Source organism: Streptopelia decaocto (genome assembly GCF_964273445.1).
Source record: "Streptopelia decaocto genome assembly, chromosome: 2".
NCBI lineage: Eukaryota > Metazoa > Chordata > Aves > Columbiformes > Columbidae > Streptopelia > Streptopelia decaocto.
In genome coordinates, this window is record NC_138655.1 from 77,831,665 (window position 1) to 77,846,752 (window position 15,088).

The 15,088-nt window shown below is 35.2% G+C and overlaps 1 protein-coding gene across 1 annotated transcript in view; it reads right to left on the reverse strand.

Moving 5' to 3' along the window:
* Window positions 1–15,088, reverse strand: part of DNAH5 (dynein axonemal heavy chain 5) — a gene marked incomplete at both ends in the record, with an annotated part of 124,825 nt that overhangs the window by 59,677 nt on the left and 50,060 nt on the right. The window contains 12 exons of the mRNA XM_082045560.1: window positions 292–445; window positions 3,840–3,947; window positions 4,769–4,903; window positions 5,568–5,762; window positions 6,337–6,524; window positions 8,078–8,256; window positions 9,347–9,519; window positions 10,846–11,070; window positions 12,022–12,234; window positions 13,200–13,356; window positions 14,014–14,177; window positions 14,852–15,005. Coding sequence (XP_081901686.1) covers window positions 292–445; window positions 3,840–3,947; window positions 4,769–4,903; window positions 5,568–5,762; window positions 6,337–6,524; window positions 8,078–8,256; window positions 9,347–9,519; window positions 10,846–11,070; window positions 12,022–12,234; window positions 13,200–13,356; window positions 14,014–14,177; window positions 14,852–15,005 — 2,045 coding nt within the window. The remainder of the gene's footprint in view (window positions 1–291; window positions 446–3,839; window positions 3,948–4,768; window positions 4,904–5,567; window positions 5,763–6,336; window positions 6,525–8,077; window positions 8,257–9,346; window positions 9,520–10,845; window positions 11,071–12,021; window positions 12,235–13,199; window positions 13,357–14,013; window positions 14,178–14,851; window positions 15,006–15,088) is intronic.

Here is a 15,088-nt window from a genome sequence, read left to right on the forward strand (position 1 = left end):
AGCTGCCTACCGAGACAGTGCACCTCTTTCTCTCTTTCTCTCTTTCTCATTGTTTCTAGAATAAGAACTTCTGATATAAGTAAGGTAATATGTATTATATGACTTTGAATGTCAGACATTTTCAAGCTCTTAAAAGGTATTACTATAATAATTAATATTACAACTCAGAAACTGATTATTCCAGTGATATTTTCTCACAGTTAAGTAGTTGAGGCTTTCTGTGAAGCAACGTGGTTTAAAGTTTACAATATAGCAATTTAAAAACAGTTCATAATACAAATGCTCACATACCTGTCATGGCTTTCATTAAAGTATGGATGCAAGCAGTTTTTCCTGCACCACTAGGTCCTAGTGTCATTAATCCATGCCTTACTCTCTGGGTTTCGAAAAGTTGGATAACTTTCAGTTTCCAAGGAGGATGACAAACAAGTCCAGCTTCCTCCACCTATAGATAGTGAAAGAAAATCAAAGACAACCAAATTAGTGCTGGTTTAGTGCACAAGAGAAAAATAAAAGAAGATAGACCATCTCTTTTTTTTTCTTTTTCTTTTTAGGGGTTGAAATGTTTCTTGGGGTTGAAATGTCATTTTAAGGAAAAGTCAAGAATTTTAGAAACGCGCTTCCTACAAATGTCTTTAATAGCTACACAGCATTTTCACTTGCCTCTCAGAACAGTTGCCTTTTTATGATGATGATGACTCATGTTTCTAAATGCCCACATTTTTTCAGTAAAACATTTTGTTAAATATTTCTCAGTTTACAGACAGACCTTTGAGTAACTTCTTAACAGCCTCATTCCAAGAGAAGATATGATGGTTTACAATCAAATATCATATGCTTGTTTACTACTTTTTTCTAGTTCCAAGCTTAAAGAAGTTATCTTACTATAATGGTAGTGCTGTTGCTTGTGAAAGTGACTCAGCTGGAAGTGAACAAGAAAGCCTTTAGCCAGCAGAGAAAACTAGAACTATTTCCTAAGGATTCAAAACACACTATATATTTTTGACTAAAAAAAAAAAAAAAAAAAAAAAAAAAACCACACTCAAGATCATGTTATAAAAGTAAAGCTCTCAAAATAATTATATTTTAATTCAAGTGTAATTTCTGTTTTAAAAATTATGTTCCACAAAAAAATCTCAGAAAACTTTTACTGATAAAACCTAGCTTCTACAATTATTGTCACATGTTCAGTTAAAAATCATGGAACTGGCACTACCACTTGCTATATTACTTGCATGTTGAAGCCTATGTCAGTTCAACTTGTCTCACTGTGCAAGGAAGCCAAGAACAGAAGGCAGCACAAGATGAATTAATCAACAGCAACCATGAAGTATATGCTGCCACTGACTCCTCATTGCCATGAGCTGCCACTGCCAAAGCAATGAAGTTTGCAAAGCATAACAAAGACATCAGATGCACCATTTTCCTGTATACACAATAAAATTCTGTTATAGTTTACATTTTAACAGCTCTTGCAGTTGACACCAAAACAGTCAAGATGCCTTTCTTTCCAGTATAGAATATAGCCTTCTGACTTGTTTCCAGTGTCCATATATATATATATATATATAAAATATATATATATATATATACAGTAATATATCCAAAATCTACTGATGCACTGACATAACATATCTGAAATTATTTCTTTCTTTACATAAAACAAGATGGTCATGTTAGCTATTCCTTCACTCTAATCTAACACCGTCAGTGGAGATTTACCTTTTCTTAGTAATCTCTGACACTGATGGATTCTATAATAATCTTGTAGACTAGATATTGCCCTATCGATAAAGGACTATGTTCACAAGCAGACTTGACATGTACTCAAAAGAACCTCTGTTAACAGTTGTACATAGGCACTGGCTCTGGTTGGGGTGGATTTAATTTTCTTCATAGTAGCCTATATGGTGCCATGTTTTAGGTTTGTGATCAAAACAGCAATGAAAACACACCAGTGTTTTGGCTATTACTGAACTGTGCTAGCACAGCATCAAGGCTTTTTGTTTCTTACACTACCTCATCATCAAGTAGGCTGGGGGTGGGCAAGACCTAGGGAGGGAACACAGCTGGGACAGCTGGCTCTGACTGACCAAAGAGATACTCCATACCATAGAATAGTTTGAGTTGGAAAGGAATCTTTAAAGGTCATCTAGTCCAGCTCCCCTGCAGTGATAACATAATGTTCAGCAATAAAACTGTGGGAAGTTTCTCCAGAGTCTTCATTGCTCAGAAACTGCCTGAGCATCAGTCTGTTGGTGGTGAGCGATTGCTTTTTTAGCACTTGTTTATTTTTCTTTCTTTATTAAACTGTCTTGATCTAGACCCATGAGCTTTTTTCCTCTCTTTTCCAATTCCAAATCTCTCCCTCTACCCACTGGGAGAAAGTGAGCAAGTGTCTGGATGTTGGTGTATCTGCCAGTTGGGGTCAACCCACCGCAAGATATAAACATAGAAAAACATAACAAATATTTCTTCATCCTTATTTTTTTCCCGACAACTCCCGCCTTCCTTCACTAATAAAAATATTCCTCTTGAACTGGATTCTGTCCTAACCTAGCTGTTTTCATTGTACTCAGGCATTATAGCTCTGAAAACACACTAAAGAGCTCCACTTAACGGAACTTTGATTTACTTTCAAGACAAAGAAGATGGCCTACCGTTTCTGGTTTCTCCAGATTTTCAGTTTTAGCAATATGAGAAAAATATGTCAAAATAAGCTAACAAAATTTCCAAACTCTGTCATAGCCCTAAAAAGGCACCATGAGATTCCTAGATCTGAACTTTTGATAGATTTTGTTTTACATAAGATAATTACTATGCCTAAAGCTCTTCAGATTTCCAACACTGCTTCAGCATGGGCTGACATTACATCCTACTTACAAGCAAGTGATAATGGTTTGCTGTTAAAAGGCTTGACATTTTCTATATCTGGCTTCAAAGATCACCAAGAGAAAGGCTACAAAGAACATGCTATTAAGACCGCTTTTTAATTTATTAGGAAATGATTACTTAAAGCATGAGATTCAATTTCTTCATAGTTTTGCCTAATAAAAGGTTAATTTGTGAGTCCTTTTTCAGAGTCAACTGTATAAACTACAGTAAGCAAAACAGTTGTATAAACATTAGCTGATGATTTAACTCTTCCTTGTTTGGAAAACCAGAATCAGAACTCTCTACTTGTATCTAATCATATTAAATATAAGTAAATGAAAAGACATGTAACTCAAATTCTTCAGGAAGGTACTTCCGATCTTCATTTTTTTCATTTGAGGGGTTTTGTTTGTTTTTATGGGGTTTTTGATTTTTTTTATGTCTCTGTTTATCTATTAGATAATTATCTGACGAATTACAAAAATTCTGGAGGTAAGTTTAATAGAGGTGATCATTTAAGTGTATATATTTCATTAGCCTTCTATTTTCCATGGGTGTTCTTAAGTTGGCCCTATCAAAATGTTCCAAAAGATCTACTGGGAGAAGAAATAGCAGAAATGTCATCTTAGGTAATTTTTTTCTCACGCTCATGTTCCAATTGTCAGACTTGATACAAATCTTAAATCCTTGGTCACATAAGGCAAGTGTACATATGTGCATTTTTCAAACTGATCACCACAAATGACTCACAAAAAAAAACACTGGACACCACAATCACAATTCAGTGATATCCTTAAGAATAAGTTTAGTAATAATATGCCAATGGTAAAGATTTATAGAAAAGCTTACTCAGCCTCTAAATTGTAAAACACTATTACCACGTGGGTAGATCCAATACTAATAATTTTCTTAGATGTCACATTATGATAGTTATGCCACAGCAGCACAGACCAAGAAAATGTTACCTGTTTGTCAATGGCAGCTTCCAGTTCAGGATAGGCTACTTTATCAAGTTGGATATCTGGAAACAGATCTTCAATTAGACTCAGAAACAAGGGTTCATCTTCATCAATCTAGTGAAAATCAGGGAGGAAAAAAACACAGATTAAAACCTATTTTATTTATTCGAGCATCTTACAAAACAATCTCTAACACTTGCAGATCTAAAGAAATACTGGAAAACATAAAGGACCACCTGTGGCAACCCTCTAGGTGCTAAACACACTAGCAGGACACAGCAGAAGGAGATTATGTGATGCTTTCAATAATCAAAAGTTATTGAAAGTAAACTGCTAGCATACAGACTGAACTGATTAAATTATTAAATTGATTAAATTAATTGATTTTAGTAACAACACTTATACAAGTAGTAAATTATGTGTCTAAGGTGTAAAAAAAGATAATAAAGCAAATGAAGCATCACAGCAACAGAAAGGTTTTGTTAGCTATTTAAGGCAGATAAGATGGTTCTCATTACTACAAAAACCAGATTATTTTGAAAGAGACTAAATATTTTAGGTCAGAGGTTCTAAAGAGGTTACTTTATAGACTTCTATTTGGTCACTTATTTCTATAGGTAGCAGGAGAAAAATGTGAAAAATTGCCGAACAATTCAAGTTGTTGTTTAAACCTAGGTAGGGAGCCAAGCACCATACAGCCCTTCACTCATTCCCTCCCCAGCCCCATACAAGGTACTGGAAGAAAATTAACTTTATCCCAGCCAAAACTAGTAACCCAGGTCATCCAGAAAACTGAACATTTCCAGGCTAGCTTCTGCATAAATGCCACATCCAATCTTCTAGTGATCACCTTAACAGATTTAAATTGTATTTCAAAAACACCCATGTAGCTCAAAAATGCAGTTAAATTAATTTAAAAGGCACTCAGAACTTACTAGTTTAGACAAGTTCATGTCTCTCAGCACACGCATTACAATAGTAGATTCAGTAGCTGTGGGATTTGCTCTTTTTGCTGCTCCTAATGTACGTAGCACCGACAATATATTCCGTAAGCCAAAATCATAATGCACCTACAAGATATGCAAAGTTTGGGAAATTTTTCCCCTAGTTAACAGGGATTAAACAATTCTTATTTATCGTTTAAGATATGGATATGTATGAGAAGTGGTACACGTGGCACAAATGCGTCGTAACATCCAACAACTAGTTTTTGGCTGTATGACTATGGGCGACTTCATTCCTCACCTCTGTTACCGTCTACTAAGCTGTAAAGTGTGAGAGGAAAAATAAATGTAATCACAAGTCTTTGAACCAAAATAAGGTTCCAAGGACTATTAAGAAATAAATCACCCATATTATTTTGAATCCTCTGTGGATCTTTGACTTTAATTGAGAAACATCTAAACAGCACAGGCAGTACAAACAAAATGCCTTTCAAGCCACTCTATAAGACCAACTAATATATAAGCCTTTCATTTGTCTCAATCATCACCATTCATTAAAGCTAAATCTTAATAACAGTGTTCTGAATGACAGTTCCATTCTTGCACAGATAACCTGTAACAGGAGTTAACCCTGCAGGTGAGCAGAGGGTTGCACTACTACACGGCAGGTGTCATTTAGCTTACCTAAAGAAACTAAGTTTTTCTATTTTCTTCACATAGACATTAATAATTTGTGATACCTTATATAGTTTTTCCCTAAGATAACTTTTCCTCATATGAAAATAATCACCTGCTTTGACAGTTGTTCTTCACACAGCTTGTACAGTGTAAAGAATTTCCTTGCCAATACAACATTAGCAATGAAACCACAACTAGCCAGTTTGACACGAATTATGATTTGACGATCAGGAACCATCATAGCCACTGAACGGAAGTTGATCTTCAAGTTCTCAGGAAGTTCTTGCCGTCCAGCATATCCTGGATTCTGGAGAGAAAAACAGGTTTTGAAGTTGAGTGTACCGTGCACAAACAGAAGAATCAGCAAAGGAACATGTAATCTGGTTAGACAAAAAAAAGGGTTTTGGATTTAAATCACATGTAAAAATGAATTGCCATGCAGATTTACCACCATAGCTCTACAGCATTTTAGCCTCTCTTACATCCATGATGTATCAAAAATGTTCCACATAAACACTTTCAATCAGTATTTGTCTCATAGGTCTTGTTTTTACTGGCTATTTCTACCTATACCTCTCTCATCATCTATAGTTGTTGCAAAAAGCAAACTTTGGGAAACAGAATGTAGCATGCAGAAGTAATCTGACATTGAGATAACTTGTATTTACAATGCTGGCTGTGCTTGATAATTGCATGTGCCTGATGTCTTTGAAACAAGACCCTGTAAACTGTCTTTGTAGTAATGCTCAATGTTCTCAAATTCTCAGTGAATTCTAAACAGTAGAGTGACATAAGAGTTAGCAAGTACATTTAACACACCAGGTTAGAAGCAATTATTGTACAATCATCACTGGTATATTTGTAACTTAAGGAATACCTACCATAGTAAGAAATATGCCAAATTCTGGGTTCATTTCCACATTATCGCCATCAGTAAAAATAAAGCTTTTTTTATGTTCTTTCTTACATGTTAACACAATTGCAATTTGCTGTGCAGCTACTGATAGTACTGGTAAATCAATACGATTGAATTCATCAAAGCAACCCCAGGAGCCAGACTGAGCGAGACCTTCAAAGAGAAAAGCAACTAAGCATCTGATTGTTATGCTGTTAAACTTTTTTTGCTGTAATTCATAAGCCAAAATTCAGGTTAATCCACCTCAGGAAAAAAAAAAAAATGTTTATTTTTGAGGGTTGGAAGAGGGACAAGGAGAAGAGTTTCTTTTTCAAGGAAGAATTCACAAAGTTCCTGAAGTCCTCAAACTTGTCTAGGAAATCCTTCAATTTCTGCTCCTTCTCTCAGTATCTTGAATGTTTTCCTGTTCCTCCCTACCCCCACAAAAAAAAAAATCCCTGCAATAGGTCTATGAAAATATGATGGGTTGTCAATAGCTTATTGCACAGATTAAAATGAATAATGAAGTTGCTTTCACCTGGAAATAATTTAGGGGCCAGTCTGTGCCAGAACTGCATTGTTCCTCAGATATTTTTGGGAAAATAAACAAACAAAAAAATCATCACAGTCACTTGCGACAATGTAATAGTCAAAGACCCCCACTTGATCTCTAATTTGGCATCTACCATGACTGACAGATAACAATTTCAGGTGCCTAACTGCAGTGAGCTTTGCCAATTGTTTTTAACTTATATAGTGCTGCTCATGCACTTCCTTAAACTAATAAGTTTGACATTTGAAGAAGATTAAATACTGAATACAGAATCCAAGACTTTCCACCAGTTCAGCAATAGATTTCACAGCTTTTTCTTTCTCTACTGACAGTCATCTTTGATTATTTTAATTGTCTTTATCCTTTCATAAACTGTCTTATGCTTCAAACATTTCTATTTCTTGGAGGCAGTGTTGCAGACATATCTTACATTCATAAGAAGATACTCATTACTTGCATTTATTAAAAGGCTGCAAACAACATGCTAATTATGTATTGACCTTGTTTTTTAAAGATGGTTTCTTAGCATTTGTAACATTCACATGGTCCATAAAATCATATAATCACAGAATATCCTGATTTGTAAAGGACTCATGAGAATCATCATGTCCAACTCTTGACTCCACACAGGGCTACCTAAGAGTTAGTTGTCCAAGCACTATTTGATCAGTCAGGCTTGCAGTCCTGACTGCTTCCTTGGGGAGATTATTCCAGTGCATGACTATGCTCTCAGTGAAGAACATTTTCCTGATATCCTATCTGAATTTCCCCAGATGTGGCTTTAAGCCATTCCTTCATGTCCTGTCACTAGACACCAAAGAAAAGAGACCAGCACCTACCTCTTCTCTTCCCCTCATGTGAAAGTTGTAGACAGCAAAGAAGGCATGACTTTTCTCCAAGCTGAACGAACCTAGTATACCCAGCCGTTCCTCATGAGTCATACCCTCTGGTTCTTTTACCATCTTTTTTGCTCCTTTGGACACATTCTAATATTTTTACATGCTTCTTATATTGTTACCCCAAAACTACACACAGTACCTGAGGTGAGGCCACTCCAATGCCAAGTACAGTGGGACAATCACTTCTTTTGACCGCTTAGTTATACTGTGTTTAATGCACTCCAGTATATGGTTGATCTTTTTGGCAAACATCTTACCTTTGGTCCACATCTTACCTTTGAAGATCCTCCCAAGTCCTCGGAAATCCATCTGGTCTGAACAGTTGAAGACCACTACATATTTTCCAAGGCACCGTCCCATGTCTTTGGTGGTTTCAGTTTTTCCAGTTCCTGCAGGGCCCACAGGTGCTCCACCCATGTTCATGCCTAAAGCTTGAGCCAAAGTGATGTAGCATCTAAAAGGCAACAGGATATCATCACCTAATGGGCTGCAGCACATAGTTTTCTGTATAGTGACAGAGGAACATACTTAACTGTGTTACATGACGAAGGTCAGATTTAAGACAAGGAAACTGCTGAAATGACATGCATTTAATTACCATTTAAATCAATAAGAAGGAAAATCCTTCACTCAGCCTCTGATGCAGGTAATATTAAGGTTTGTTTCCTCATACATAAAGTGGAACAAAAGATAATCCTCAATAATCAACAATCTGAAAGTTCAGGAGAAGGGAAGAAAGCACATACAGATATACTGCCTAATTTAGTTTGGTTAGCCTAGTTCCTGAATTACTTTAAATGAAGTAGTTCTGAACTACATTATACTGTGGAGTACAATAATGAAAGTTAGCTAAACTTTCCTTTCTCATCCAGCTTTAAAATTTGGTCATACAGTGCATCACATTTTCATAAATAAAACTTCTATGTGTAATGCAGTAAAACACCAGCTAATGATCATATCTAAAGAGAAGTTCTAGAATTTGCTGTATGTAATAAGTTTTTTAAAAATGCTCTTGTTTTGACAATGATAGCTTACAAAGCATTCTTCATGCTATTCTACTTAGGTAGGTAGGCCTCTCTGGTAACAGAACTGCAACTCCTTCAACATCTGTCTAGATCAAAGATCTCCAGTCTCTTGCAGCTGAATAAAATTGGGTTTCAAGTCTATTCTTCCTTAGATGTTTTCATCAGCTTGCCTGTAAACACTTTTTTTTGACCTGTATCTCTCTCTACATATTCTATCTGTTGAATGTACCTATTGCGCAGGTATACAAAATTCACATACATGAGAATCAGAGTCCAACACATCATATGTGTGGGGATCACACAAGTATATGGCAGAAATGAATCTAGAAGTTATTCATATGGGAAGGCACAGAAACAAAAATATTCATGAATTCTATGTAGAATTATTGACTTGTATAAGATCGTGAAGGATAAACTTGGCACAGATATATTTCGCACCCAATAGGAATGAATAAATTGCTCTTATAAAAGCCTAGGTTTGGTATCAAAGAATAAAGGAATAAAACCAGTTCTTTTCACCTGTCGGTAAGAGGCGTTATGACAAGCCTGTCAGTACAGCCCAAGAATTCATTCTGGTATGTGAAACTCACATCAGTGATCTTAATCATCATTTTATCAGAATCTTCATTAAAATAAAATCTACACTGTTTCAGCCACTCAAAGTCTGTAGGGCTCTTGATATGCATGCAACACTAAGAAAAGAGGGAAAGAAGAAGTTGAAGTATTCATGGTTAACATTTATGTTTGCATTTACATTATCTCATCTAAGTAGTACTGCAAAGGCAGCACTTCAGTCACAATAAAAGCCATAAAAAACACCTAGTAACACAAGAATAGTGGAGACCCTATCTTGATTTTTCTCAAAAATTACTAAGGTGTTATTGCTGTCCCTGAAACCCATATTAAGGCAAAGAAATTTCAAGCTTTAGATGAGTGTGTCAAAATTCTAAATACAAATGAACAGTCTATAAGCCTCAAACAAAAGTCATTAAATTCAGTTAACATTAAAACTGCCATTTCTTTTACTCATCTCTACCATTTTATTTTTACATATGAGTAGGAAGCATGTAATGTACTTGATCTTAAACAAAAGTCATAAGAATTTTATGAAACCACATGCAAACTGGAAAAAGGGTATTTCAAGACAGTGTCATGGTGCAGATATTAGTTAAGATATTCAACAGACCTGTGAGTAATTCAAAGTTGGCCAACTGAATGCTAAAACAGGATTAAAAGAAAACACTGTAGGTTGTATCTAAAAAATTATACTTTACATAAGATGATTATAAACAGGAACCAGTGGTTCTACAATGACAAGATAGGTGCCTGCCTATCAGCAGTGAGTTAAAACTCAGTAATTATTTTCTCAGCTGAATTTCAGTCAGGTCCAGAGCTTCCTATAAGTAAAAAGGTATGCTGGCTATGCTGGCTTTTAAGTTTGATTGTTTAAGACTTAAATGCAAATTTTAGTATTCTGTGGCAGCATGAGGTGTGAAGTGAATAAATAAATCCCTAAGTAATAATTAGGTATGCTATTAAAACTAGAACAGAACAGATAGCAGATTCAACCAACTTCAAACTTTCTCCTCTACTACAACTTTACATTCATTCTATTTACTCCTCGAAACTCACAATGTAATTCCAGAGAAAGGACAATTACTTGCAACACAATGTATGAGGAAAAAGAAGTCCTGAACTGAACGTGCAACAGAGGCCTCTAATGTAAGTGGGCCGACACAAAGCATTATAAAATTCCTCTATGGCTTTGGGGACAGAGCGGGGGCGGAGACAAACCACACCACAACACTGAATTACTTAAAGGGAAACTAAGACATGGATTGAAGCAACATCAGCATTTTTGTAACACTCCAGGTCACATAATCATGACAGTCCTGAAGTTAAATATTCAGCTTAGAAGGCAGGAGTTCATAGGACTATTAATATCTTCTTCTTGTCCTTTCATATTTTTTTTAGGTGCAAATCACCTAATAACTCACTGAAAATTTTTCAGTACTTACCAGACCATCAAAAATGTCCCTCTGATGTACATGAATAGTGATTAATGTCTCATATTTGACTCTCTCAACTGGGCTAAGGTCTTTTGTTGTCATATCTATCAGCATGTTTAGAAGATCCAGGAACAGCTGGTTCGTCTTTCGCATAATTTTTTTGTCATACCTGGCATTAGACAAAGCTTCTTCTGAGTCTCTTGTCCAAATCATTTGGATCCCCAACAGTCCAACCTTAGGAAACATAAAAGTATATGCTTCGTAATCTTTTCTCTTTCAACTAAAATGTACTTTCACAGACAAAGATAAACTTAAGAAATGGTTCTGCTACAATTTGTATAAAATTATTTCTTCATGCATCCATATAGAGATTATTCAACCCTTGCATCTGTTTTATGTGTCCCAACTCCATTCATAAACACATAGTAAGTCCACACTTCAGTCTTGTAGATATTGACTGTGGTGCACTGCTGATACAACTGTTCAATACCATTTACAGCATATATATATAAATACTCTATATAATTAATATACTTTAACTATATAATTAATAACTAATCAGTGAATTTCAAAAATTCTGAGAGGAATTTGAAAAGTTTCAATGGGAATGTGAAAAATTGGGACGAAAATTGAAAAATCTTGAAGGGACTTGGAAAAAATTTCGACAGCGATTTCACGAATTTCAACTGGAGTTTTAGAAATTTTGACTTTGATTTGATTTGAAATATTTTTTCAATGTTTCACAAACTCTTTACTCCCTCTCCAACAACATTCCCAATCACAAGTGAAGAAGCTTGTACTAAGAAAATGATTTTCCCTCTTCACTACCCTCATCATCAAATCTTCAGCAATATATAGTGTTTTCCTGAATATATAAATAAATATACAATTTTACTACTTTTCCTTCAGTAATCAAGTATTAAGCTTGTAAAGAAATAGTGTTAACTCCATTGCATTAATTTATCACACTCAGCATTGTTTTTGAATGAGTGATTCAGGGTAAGTTTTCTTCCTTTGGTTTCAGATATGTAAAGGATAACTTACTTAAAAGACTGAGGTGATTAAGATCAATTTAAATGTGCATTTCTAACACTGGCTGCAATTTTGATACAAAGACAAGAAAAAAAAATATCATTGTGTTACAGATCTGTGAACAATTCTGCATTGATTTAATAATGGTATTACCTGGGCTGGGTAAGCAGAAAGAAATTCAGTCAGGTCAAAATGAGTTTCCTGGATGTGTGCAGCTGCTTGGCGAATAACATGATGCAGTGACAGCTGGGATTCCTTCAACAGAGAATTGAGCCAAACTTCCACATTACCTTCAGCCATTACAGGTCTAGTCAGCTCTACAGTCTCACCCTCCCGTGAGCTAATCGACAATATACAATCATATATCTAGCAAAAACAAAGCAAGAACATTTTGTGTTTATAGATTTATTATTATCTTTACCATAACTCTCTGATTTTCCTGTCATCACTTCAATAAACTTATTCAGGTAACTAATAAATTATATCAACCTGTTAAGTTAAATGTAAAAACAATTAAATCATTACTTATGGTGTGCAGAAAGGCTTTAAACAAAACAAAGAGATAGACCCCAGGACATTGACAATTACTGAATTTCACTTAAATGTCAATGACAACGTCCACTTTCCAGTCACAATAAAGGAAACCTTCCCCATTACTGGTGGGTTAATATTCTAACGAAATTTACAGCCATACAGTACAAAGTAATGGAAACACAAAATTTAAGGAACGTGGTCAATCAACAGAATTCCAAATGCATGGGGAGGTACTAAATTTCTAAGAAAATGTATACATACTCAGGGGAAAAAAAAAAAAAAAAAAAAAAAAAATGTTGTTATCTCTTCTTGTAAAGGATGTAAGAAAATTGTTCTTCAAACAATTTGTTTGAATGGATATTAACGATAACTCAGAAACAGATAAGACACTAGACACACTTTTTCTTACAATCAATAAATGAATGAAAAAGTAAAAATACAGGCAAACTAGAGAAACAAATCTGCTCATAGGGAATCAGAAGCTTATCTGAGAGGATGCTAGCCTATATTAAGCTACAGAAAACAGTTCAGTACCTGGGTGCTTTTTTTCTGAAACCTAAGCACCGGTGTAAATTTTTGTTTGTTTTGTTCTCTTATATAGAGTTTTCCTATCATGTAAATGAGGATATGAAAGTAAATCTTAAATTAAGCATCAAATCTTAAATGAAGCATCAAATAGTTGATGAGCTTGGTAAAACAGCTGAATGCCCTATGCACCCAGTTAGCTTTCTGATTTAACAGGTACCATTCCCTGTTAGCTTGAAATATTATAATATTGAGGTGTGGGCAGTACATACCTTTTCATGGAACCTGACAGTTTTAATGTTGTCAAAGACATTCAGCAGATGTGCCTGTATATTGTGAGAGTCTGATGCCTGGCCAAGAATTTCTAAGAGAGCAGGATCTGACACAAAGAAGAAACGTGGAAATAGGAGACGCTTTTTCTCCAGGTACCTGCAATTAAAAAAAAATGGCAGGGGAGGGGTTAGATGGTAAGTGAATTAAGTTAATTTATGCATCCTTTCCTCTTTAAAGGTGGCATTTCTCACAATGTATCATTACAATTTTTAGCAGGAGCGCTGACAACAACTCTTATCCATCATATCTTTATGTTAAGCACCTGCTTTAAAGCTAATCTTTTAGTATCAGAAATAATTTCATGGAAAGCTTTTATTATTTGCCACAATGTAAGCACCAGTAAAAATAAAGGAAACTAAACCAAAATAAAATGTTTTTACGTGAAGTCCATTACTTGATATTTAGGGTTCTCATGCTGAATTTCTCCCAGACTCATGAAGGGTCTGAGTAGGACATACAGATCTAGACTGCCTTCTGGACTGATACTAGGCTGAAACAAGCTTTGATTTCACAGAGACAGAGAGTTGGTGACAAATTAGTCACAAATCAAATACTTATCAGTGAGTTGCTAGCAATCTCTTTGGAGGAGTTGTATCATCCTGATAACTTGTTTGGTTAGTTCAACTGAATTCCTAGTAGAATAAGAACATGATCTTTACAAAGTCTGTTGGACAGTACTTAAATGATTATTTTTTCTCTAGTTATACAATTCACAACCATCTGCCCAAGACTGTGGCCTTGTAGTAATCTTACCCTGTGAGTGATTTCTGACAGATTTCAAGCTGTTCTAGTAAATGAGGTAATAACTGCCCCATGATTTCATCTCCAGTGCAGCACTGAACAACATTAGGTGTTTCATGAGCTCGGGTCATGATCTTCACCCAGGATTTATCAATGTTAGAGAAACGCTTTGCTTCCTGTTGAAACATGATGATGAATGTTGAAGAGAATAGATGGTGTAAGGAAGAAAGAAGAGGGAAAAGGCACTTGATTGCAGAAGTGGCACCCAGTAACCTTGCTTGCAATCCTCTCACTAGTAATCCCATGACTTTTCATTTTACAAAAGCACATATCTTTCTCCTTACACAATTCATCTTATTTTATACTTGACTATGAAGCCTGATATGTACTTTCTCTTTCAGTCATTCTTAAAGGAAAAGACAGAAAACTCATTACATTTGAATTGCATGCTTCAAAGATTTTTTTTTTCAAAAAACTAGAGTTAATTTTTAATTTGAAAATCTATGTAGAAAAGTTTAAAATAAGGATTCCTGGGTACTACTGGGCTAGCAGTAGGTACTACTAAGTCAGTCTAACTAGGCTAGGCTGCTACTAGGCACAAAAATTAAACACATATTGGTTAACATTTTTACAATCTAGAAATAAAAAGATCAACTAACTTACACGAATTTATTATTCTTTCTAACACAATACTTCTGTTGGCATTGTTTACATAATTTCTTAGCAAGACTAGTTTTGTTAAGAACCAAAAAACCTCCAAAGTTTATGTTTCTGCATTGACTATGACATCACAGTTAAGTTTTATTCTTAAAATGTAGAAAACCAAACTGAAAAAGGCATGTCTGAAAACCTTTGGAAGCTGCTTTGCTATGTCACCACCAACAAAAACAGCTTCTAAATAAATCCACAAGTTCTGCACAGTCATCCAGTTCTCAATGATATCAGTTGTGCTGGAAAGATAGTGCACCCATTTCTGAATCTGTGTCTTGAAGGGTGTGTTGTATCTAAAATAAAAAGAAGACACTTGCTTTATTTCAGAAGGAAACAAGTCTCTTGAAAGCCAACACATTATTCGTGAGGATGAGGA